At 44.2% G+C, this 10086-nt stretch overlaps 1 protein-coding gene across 1 annotated transcript; it reads right to left on the reverse strand.

Moving 5' to 3' along the window:
- Positions 1-297: 297 nt before the first annotated feature.
- Positions 298-6505, reverse strand: LOC146775874 (uncharacterized). The gene is made up of 2 exons (XM_085638786.1): positions 5811-6505; positions 298-384 (listed from the first exon to the last, which is right to left on the reverse strand). Exons 1-2 carry the CDS (start codon positions 6481-6483, stop codon positions 371-373), a joined length of 687 nt encoding a protein of 228 aa, XP_085494912.1. The 5' UTR covers positions 6484-6505; the 3' UTR covers positions 298-370.
- Positions 6506-10086: the final 3581 nt, after the last annotated feature.

Genomic DNA, 10086 nt, shown 5'->3' on the forward strand with positions numbered 1-10086 from the left:
CACCTACAGTGGCCACCTACCAATGCCCATGTAACACAATAGAAAATATAATGATTTGGAGCTTCTTTGTTGTCACTTATTAGACCTTTCACAAGTCTATCTTAGAACAAGCAAATCAGTTGCCATTAATCCTAGAACCACAAAACGTAAAACGTTAGGTACTTTGTCATTATTACCCCCCATTCTCTGGCTCACAAATAGGACAAATTGAGTTTTCAAGCTGCATTTTATGACACTTAATTTTGAAAAAGACATAAATCCATTCAAAAACATGACTTCACACTTTTTAATGGTAACAACTCAAGATGACGCAGAAACTTTCCAATCCAGATACACGGCAGAATCATGAACCGTGCGTAATCTTCTTTCTCTAGCGAATTCTCACTGGAAGAAAAAAGAAAGTATTTTTACGACCTCGTTTATGCCATGCATTCAAGTGCTCCTGGGCACATAGGAGCAGGGTGTTCTCTATCAAATATACTAACCCGGAGGCTTTGACATTTGCAATCAACTTTACTCTGGTTACTTGAGAGCTCGGACCACCATGTGACATCCATTCCTATGCCAACTACACCCACTTATTCATTGTTAATGGACACCCTATTACACCGGATCTCAGCTTTGGCTTTCATACCTATGCCATCTACACCTACATATACTCTAGGATCCGTGGTGTAGCATATACTCTAGGATCAGTGATGTGGTATATACTCTTAGATTCAGTGATGTGGTATATACTCTAGGATCAGTGATGTGGCATATACTCTAGGATCCGTGGTGTAGCATATACTCTAGGATCAGTGGTGTAGCATATACTCTAGGATCCGTGATGTAGCATATACTCTAGGATCAATGGTGTAGCATATACTCTAGGATCAGTGATGTAGCATATACTCTAGGATCAGTGGTGTAGCATATACTCTAGGATCCGTGGTGTATCATATACTCTAGGATCCGTGGTGTAGCATATACTCTAGGATCCGTGGTGTAGCATATACTCTAGGATCAGTGGTGTAGCATATACTCTAGGAAAAGTGATGTGGCATATACTCTAGGAACAGTGATGTGGCATATACTCTAGGATCCGTGGTGTGGCATATACTCTAGGATCCGTGGTGTATCATATACTCTAGGATCCGTGGTGTAGCATATACTCTAGGATCCGTGGTGTAGCATATACTCTAGGATCCGTGGTGTAGCATATACTCTAGGATCAGTGATGTGGCATATACTCTAGGATCCGTGGTGTAGCATATACTCTAGGATCCGTGGTGTAGCATATACTCTAGGATCAGTGATGTGGCATATACTCTAGGATCCGTGGTGTATCATATACTCTAGGATCAGTGGTGTAGCATATACTCTCGGATCCGTGATGTAGCATATACTCTAGGATCAATGGTGTAGCATATACTCTAGGATCAGTGATGTAGCATATACTCTAGGATCAGTGATGTGGCATATACTCTAGGATCCGTGGTGTATCATATACTCTAGGATCCGTGGTGTAGCATATACTCTAGGATCAGTGATGTGGCATATACTCTAGGAACCGTGATGTAGCATATACTCTAGGATCCATGGTGTAGCATATACTCTAGGATCAGTGATGTAGCATATACTCTAGGATCAGTGGTGTAGCATATACTCTAGGATCAGTGGTGTAGCATATACTCCAGGATCAGTGGTGTAGCATATACTGTAGGATCCGTGATGTAGCATATACTCTAAGATCAGTGATGTAGCATATACTCTAGGATCAGTGGTGTGGCATATACTCTAGGATCAGTGGTGTAGCATATACTCTAGGATCCGTGGTGTATCATATACTCTAGGATCCGTGGTGTAGCATATACTCTAGGATCCGTGGTGTAGCATATACTCTAGGATCCGTGATGTAGCATATACTCTAGGATCAGTGATGTGGCATATACTCTAGGATCCGTGGTGTATCATATACTCTAGGATCCGTGGTGTAGCATATACTCTAGGATCAGTGATGTGGCATATACTCTAGGAACCGTGATGTAGCATATACTCTAGGATCCATGGTGTAGCATATACTCTAGGATCAGTGATGTAGCATATACTCTAGGATCAGTGGTGTAGCATATACTCTAGGATCAGTGGTGTAGCATATACTCCAGGATCAGTGGTGTAGCATATACTGTAGGATCCGTGATGTAGCATATACTCTAAGATCAGTGATGTAGCATATACTCTAGGATCAGTGGTGTGGCATATACTCTAGGATCAGTGGTGTAGCATATACTCTAGGATCCGTGGTGTATCATATACTCTAGGATCCGTGGTGTAGCATATACTCTAGGATCCGTGGTGTAGCATATACTCTAGGATCCGTGGTGTAGCATATACCCTAGGATCAGTGTAGCATATACTCTAGGATCCGTGGTGTAGCATATACTCTAGGATCAGTGATGTAGCATATACTCTAGGATCAGTGATGTGGCATATACTCTAGGATCCGTGGTGTATCATATACTCTAGGATCCGTGGTGTAGCATATACTCTAGGATCAGTGATGTGGCATATACTCTAGGAACCGTGATGTAGCATATACTCTAGGATCCATGGTGTAGCATATACTCTAGGATCAGTGATGTAGCATATACTCTAGGATCAGTGGTGTAGCATATACTCTAGGATCAGTGGTGTAGCATATACTCCAGGATCAGTGGTGTAGCATATACTGTAGGATCCGTGATGTAGCATATACTCTAGGATCCGTGGTGTAGCATATACTCTAGGATCAGTGGTGTGGCATATACTCTAGGATCAGTGGTGTAGCATATACTCTAGGATCCGTGGTGTATCATATACTCTAGGATCCGTGGTGTAGCATATACTCTAGGATCCGTGGTGTAGCATATACTCTAGGATCCGTGGTGTAGCATATACCCTAGGATCAGTGTAGCATATACTCTAGGATCCGTGGTGTAGCATATACTCTAGGATCCGTGGTGTAGCATATACTCTAGGATCCGTGGTGTAGCATATACCCTAGGATCAGTGTAGCATATACCCTAGGATCAGTGGTGTAGCATATACTCTAGGATCAGTGGTGTAGCATATACTCTAGGATCCGTGGTGTAGCATATACTCTAGGATCCGTGGTGTAGCATATACTCTAGGATCCGTGGTGTAGCTAGGATCCGTGGTGTAGCATATACTCTAGGATCAGTGATGTAGCATATACTCTAGGATCCGTGGTGTAGCATATACTCTAGGATCAGTGATGTAGCATATACTCTAGGATCCGTGGTGTAGCATATACTCTAGGATCAGTGGTGTAGCATATATTCTAGGATCCGTGGTGTAGCATATACTCTAGGATCCGTGGTGTAGCATATACTCTAGGATCAGTGATGTGGCATATACTCTAGGATCCGTGGTGTAGCATATACTCTAGGATCAGTGGTGTAGCTAGGATCCGTGGTGTAGCATATACTCTAGGATCAGTGATGTAGCATATACTCTAGGATCCGTGGTGTAGCATATACTCTAGGATCAGTGATGTGGCATATACTCTAGGATCAGTGGTGTAGCATATATTCTAGGATCCGTGGTGTAGCATATACTCTAGGATCCGTGGTGTAGCATATACTCTAGGGTCAGTGGTGTAGAGTGGTGTAGCTTATACTCTAGGATCAGTGGTGTAGCATATACTCTAGGGTCAGTGGTGTAGAGTGGTGTAGCTTATACTCTAGGGTCAGTGGTGTAGAGTGGTGTAGCTTATACTCTAGGATCAGTGGTGTAGAGTGGTATAGCTTATACTCTAGGGTCAGTGGTGTAGAGTGGTGTAGCTTATACTCTAGGATCAGTGGTGTAGAGTGGTATAGCTTATACTCTAGGGTCAGTGGTGTACACCCTATCTCATAAAAGATGTCCTCAGTACACTCAAAGCCATCTCTGGATCCTTTTAACAAAACTGAAGGACACGCCTTCACTGGACACTTTTGTTGGAAGCAGCCTGCGCTCAGAGTCAGTTCTGACCTGCTGCTAGCAGAGCGAATGACCAATATAAAGTGCAGACGGTTTGCTAAAAAAATCAATATTGTACAAACATACTAAAAGGTAAAGTCACTCACATCATCCCTATTTAAAAAAATTATATTCTGTGCAATATTTTGCCAGACTCTCGTCCATATCATCTAGGACTGCATCCATATGTGTATGACACCAGAGCGTATTGACAGACAAGGGCTCCAGTCTATCGTCATGTAAAAGCACAATCCTGCTGTACTACTAACCCACTGGACTCAACGCTCATTCACACATTACTACATCAGTTCAGAAGGCAATAGTCGCAGGTAGGTGTGTGGCACATTAGAAGTGCATGCAAAGTTCGAGGATTTACTTTCCTAATCCAACATGCACACAAAAGTCAGTAAAAAAAGATGAGGCCGAAAATATGGCTCTTTTCGGTACACTGCTCCATGCACGAGTTTGCATTTTAGGGTTTGGTGTCAAATGCTTGAAATAATGATTTGGGCACTTTGTGACAAATTCATGGCACTGGGGTGGGTTTACTCTAAATGCTACATGTTTCAATCGAAAGACCATCCATTCTGGTCTCATTGATCTAAGTCCCAAAAGTTCCTATGAAGATCTCCTGACTTAGTTGTGATCTTTGGGACACTGACCAATACCAAAGTCTGCATGAAGTGCACTCGTCTGTTTCAAGCCGTGTGATGGGCAGCTGGAAATCTAGATTCTGGGATGCTTTTACGGAAGTCATTTTAGTTCCTGCAAATTTGATGCGGATTCATCGGTAAAGGTCACCGCATATCCGCCATACAAGAGGGGTGGCCACATCCACTGGGAGAATGCGGATCCTTTGAAGGCCACGAGCCATGGCTAAGTCGTAGATATTCCTAAAGCAAAGTGAAATCCACAACTTGCTCTGTGAGGTCTATGGTCCAACGTAATTTTGTCATAATGGGGCAACATTAGATACATTTTCATAAGCAAAGAAATGTCTTGGCATGTGCATAGCATATATTGAACTGTAAAATGCTCCCATTCGATGTTCATGCATATGGTATGCGTTGCAATATCGTAGACAATGTACATAGGCCCAGAGATAAAAAAAAAATGTCTACCATTACTGGGCCAGAGGTAATCAACTGAATTCGGGACAGCATATCATTTTGTAATGGTTTTCAGGGAATTTCTCCAAAGTTCATGACATTAGTAAACTAATTTCCACAGCGACCCCACCAATGTCATCTCTAAAAGAAACCCCAGTCCCTGGCCTGCGGAGTTCTTCACAGCAGATCCCCTCTCTATTGTAGTACACTGTGCTGGCATCAATCTGCGACAGTGCTGGCTGATGTCATAAGTATGAAACGAACTTTTTTGGAATATAAGAATGCTGGAAGATGACGTCATTGGAATACAGAGGTACAGGGCGAGGAAGGTAGGAGTATGATTAGAACTTGAAAGAGGGGGCACAGATACCTTTGGAGAAGGAGTGTGTTAGTCCATACCAGTAATGAGGGGGTTAAACTGGGTGGCATTTGCATTTTCCTGCCTAGACTTGCCGTTGTTATTTCCATGAATAGTCATAATGTGCATAGAAAACGTCACAAATTCTTTAATGGACGGCGAGTTGTGTGCTGAACTGAACCTACACAATGATATTGATTTGAAATGTAAGTGGAATTGCATTTGTATCGCATGTACTTCCCCTGATAAGGCCCTGAAGCCCGCTCCGTCTTGATAGACAAGTGGGTGTTAGAAATGCATGGACATTAACCAAAGATAATGAGCTTTAGAAAAAAGGCTACCTGTTCTGGTAGTGCGTCGGACTCCTTTGTCGCTCCTTTTCCTACTGTATTCCGCCCTCCTGGCGCGGTACCTTTTCCTGGCGATGCTCTTGCTCCGAGCTATGCTCTTGCCCCGGACTGGACTCTTGACCCGGACTGGACTCTTGACCCGGACTGGACTCTTGACCCAGACTGGGCTCTTACCCCGGGCTGGGCTCTTACCCCGGATGGGGCTCTTTCCTCGCACAGTGCTCTTGGCCCGGGTCAGGCTCTTGTTTTGGACCGGGCTCTTGACCCGGATGGCACTTTTGGCCCGGACAGCAAAACTGGGCCGAATATTGCTCCTGGTCCGAACATTGCTTGGGCTTCGGGGTCTTTTTCTGCTCTCGTTCTTAGTCTGGTTCTTGGTCTGGTTCTTGGTCTGGTTCTTGGTCTGGTTCTTGGTCTGGTTCTTGGTCTGGTATTTGATCTGGCTCCTGATCTGGTTCCTGGTCGGGTTCTTGGTCTGGTTCTTGGTGGCTGAAGGTGGAGGGCTAATTGACCTCTCAGTGAACCATCCTGTCTCTTGGTCTAGGCTGCTGTTGCTCCTGCTGCGAGACTCGATTATCTGTCTGTGGCTGCTCTTAATCTTGATGGGCGTTTTATTTTTTTGGTTCACGCTCCTGCTCCGGTTTCTGAAGCCCGTGCTTGGCATTTTGCAGTCCTATGAGACACCACCAGTGACTTCAATCATTCTGGCCCAAAATGTCCCTTGCTCAGGGTATATATATTGACTTGTGTCAATTGTTAGGTGTCTATGACATGCGACTGGGTCGCCATGTCTATATATGGCTATGGAGGTGTTTTGCTGCCTACATATAGTATATTTAATACATTTTCTGTGTTAAGTCAGGCACTAAAGACCTCTAACAGAATCACAGGCTAATAGTACATGAAAAAGAGTAACAGGGCATCCACATGTTTGTGTTTCTTCCGTTTGGAGCACAGGCTTTGCCATTTTCCTTCTAGCACCAGAAGGTCTCAAGTGTGTCCCTCGCGGTTCTGGTAAAGGTACTGTGAGCCAGTTCATCCGAGAACTGTTGAGGCCCAGTGTTAGTCTACTGGGGGTCTCTTGGAGCGGAGAGAGACTTATATCATGAGATTGTAGTAGCCTGAAGCAGCAACAAGGTCGAGGCAACCACTAGATGATCTGGAGACATCATCATCCAGTCAGAAAACTGAGCACTTAGTCTAACGCCAGACTGCATTGTGACCAGTTACACGTGTAAATGATGACTTCACAAAAACTATTTAAAAAAATCTTACAATAAAAAATAGCTAAAGTGAAGCAAAACGATCACCTACAACTTGACAAAAAGTAGCAAACCCTCTACACACATTTCCAGCCTATTGTAGAACCGGGTTAAATGTAGCCTGTATGAACATTTTGAAGAAGACAAGCCAAGGCTATTCATGAGCTACTGAATATTTGGAATGGGTCACAGGTCTTCACTAACTTCTCTTGCAGCCTGATGCTTCAAGAGTTCCCACGCTGATGTGTAAAAGTTCTGCAAAATATGGGATCTTTCAGAGTTTCTGGCAGGTTGAGACATAATGCTATAGATTTTGTGGGTTAAGGCACCCCGTGCAGAGATTTGTGAAATCTAATCACATGGATCAAACAAGGGCAGAGGAGACTCAGTACTCCAATATTTGAAAGTTGAGACAATAGCACGGTTAAAGCAGGAAATGTAGCAATTTCATGACAATGCTACATTCTCTAGCCCAGTGGCAGAGTCAGTCACAAGTCAAGCATGCTTGATGTAGTCATTCACATACTTCCTCGTGCTGCTAACTTGAGTAGGTACATAGGAGGCATAGCATAGAAGGCATAGCTGCAAAGTGGGCCCATGGCACACCTGGCACATTCGGCCAGCCCTTGCCTGGCACATTTGGCCAGCCCATGCTTGGCACATTCCACCAACCCTAGCCTGGCACATTCCACCAGCCCATGCCTGGCACATTCCACCAGCTCTTGCTGGCACATTTGACCAGCCCATGCTTGGCACATTCCACCAGCCCTAGCCTGGCACATTCCACCAGCCCTAGCCTGGCACATTCCACCAGCCCATGCCTGGCAGATTCCACCAGCTCTTGCTGGCACATTCCACCAGCCCATGCCGGCACATTCCGCCAGCCTTTGCTTGGCACATTCGGCCAGCCCATTTATTTACTTTATAAAGTTTCGTATAGCGCAAACTTGACCCTCGAGGTTATCAGAGCGCTTTACATGACGAGAAGACGAGTAACAATTGGTCTGGTAAACAGGAAAACATATGCGTGAGAGCCGAACATATCATATATTAAAATAAGATAACAGGGATTGGATTGGATTAAATTCAGTACTAGGAAGGATAGTCAACATAAGAGTTTGGTATCTATACCTTTTCAATATCACCGATATATTGACTTAGGGTAAAAACGTAGTCAGTAGATAAGATTTGGCTTCTTTTTTGAAGGAGGGGGTAGAGGAAATTAGGCGAAGGTCCGGTGGTAAAGAGTTCCATATCTTGGGTGCGATAGCCGAAAATGCTCTGGCACCCGTTTTCTTTTTGTGGGTTCGTTGGGGTTTCAGAAGCAAGGTGAGCGCCCTTCGTGAGGATCTGCTGCCCCCTGATTTTTCTTGCTTTTGGGCCATGTAACTGGGGGTATTGAAGTGTACCACTTTATGCATAATGCAAGTAATTTTCAGTTGGATTCTTGCTTCGTATGGTAGCCAGTTTAAGGATTTCAGGGCTGGTGAGACATGCATGTTTCTTTTAGTTCCGAGGACGAGTCTTGCTGCTGCGTTGAGGGAGGCTCTTGGAAGGGCCAGTTTGTATCTACGTAGGCCACATAGTGTGGCACTATCATAATCCAGTCTGGGCAATACTAAAGCTTGGACCGCTTGTTTTAGGTCTTCGTGTGGTAGGTAGGGTTGAAGTTTCCACAGAATTCTCAGTTGGTAGTTCGCTCCTTTGGTGGCTGCACTAATGTGATCCTGCATATTTAGGTGTTTGTCTAATGTAATACCTAATGATCTGGCCGAGTCTATGATGTGGGGCGAGCATTTGAGGGCTGTAAGATGTTTCATCCACAGATCAATCTTGGGGTTGTTATTTGGCAGAGAGATGAGAAGAAATTCAGTTTTGGGAGCGTTGACTTTGAGATGGGTCACCGTGAGCCAAAGGTGCGTGTTTTGTAGGATGGAATTGAGGGATATGATGTCCACTGGGGAGGCGATTTTGAGATGCAGCTGAGTGACATCCGCGTACATATAGTAGTGGATGTTGGAAGTTTTTAGGAGGTTTGCCAGTGGTTCCAGGAATAGGTTAAAGAGAATGGGTGAGAGGGAACATTCCTTGAGGAACGCCAAAAGTGATCGCGTGGGACTTGGAGAGAGATTGATTCATTTTGACTCGTAAGGATCTGTTTTGGAGGAATGAAGAGAACCATTGTAATACAACCCCTGATAAGCCCATCCTTTGTTCCAGTAGTTTCAGTAGGTTATCGTGTTTGACGGTGTCAAAGGCAGCCGATAAATCGAGCAATATTAGACAGCATGATTCATTATGATCCAGCATTTTTAGTATGTCATCTACTATATGAGTAAGGGCAGATTCCGTGCTGTGATCTTGACGGAAGCCTGATTGGTATTGATCAAGGAGTTGAAAGTTTTCTATGTGATTGCAGAGTGGGTTCTGTATGCATTTTTCTTACGAGCTTTGCCAGTGTGGGAATGTTGGAGATGGGCCGGAAGTTGTTAGGATCAGAGCAGTCTGCCGTAGGTTTTTTAAGATGGGTGTTACTTGTCCTACTTTTAGGCGGTCAGGGATAGTGCCTTGACGTAGTGAGGCATTTATAATCTTGGACCATAGTGGGAGAATACAGGTTTTCATCTCTTTGAATGTGCTGGGAGGTAGAGTGTCCATGAAGTGGTTAGATTGGTTTAAAGAAGAAAGGATGTTGTGCATTTCATGTTTGCTGATTGGGGAGAAGGTGTTCCAAGTGGCATTGTTTTTGGAGGGGGGCCAGGGTGGTTCCTTCAGACCATAAATTGGGAGGGTTATGAGAAACTGACTGGGGTAGCCGGTAGTAGTTCCTTCGCTAGTTGAAGTTTGTTTTCTATTTTTGTACTTTTTTCCTTGAAGAAGGTAGCCAGTTCTTCGCAATTTGGAAGGGTGCTGGATCAAGAGTCTAATGGGTCTGATGTGTTGCGTGATTGTTGCTTGGCAATTTGGAATACTTTTTTGGGCTTATTTCTGGCTTGGTCGAGCTG

Source organism: Triturus cristatus, chromosome 12 (genome assembly GCF_964204655.1).
Source record: "Triturus cristatus chromosome 12, aTriCri1.1, whole genome shotgun sequence".
Taxonomy (NCBI): domain Eukaryota; kingdom Metazoa; phylum Chordata; class Amphibia; order Caudata; family Salamandridae; genus Triturus; species Triturus cristatus.

What these genes read in the sequence shown, in the direction of transcription:
- LOC146775874 (XM_085638786.1), bottom strand. Translation starts at nt 6,483, where the DNA reads ATGCCAAGCACGGGCTTCAGAAACCGGAGCAGGAGCGTGAACCAAAAA.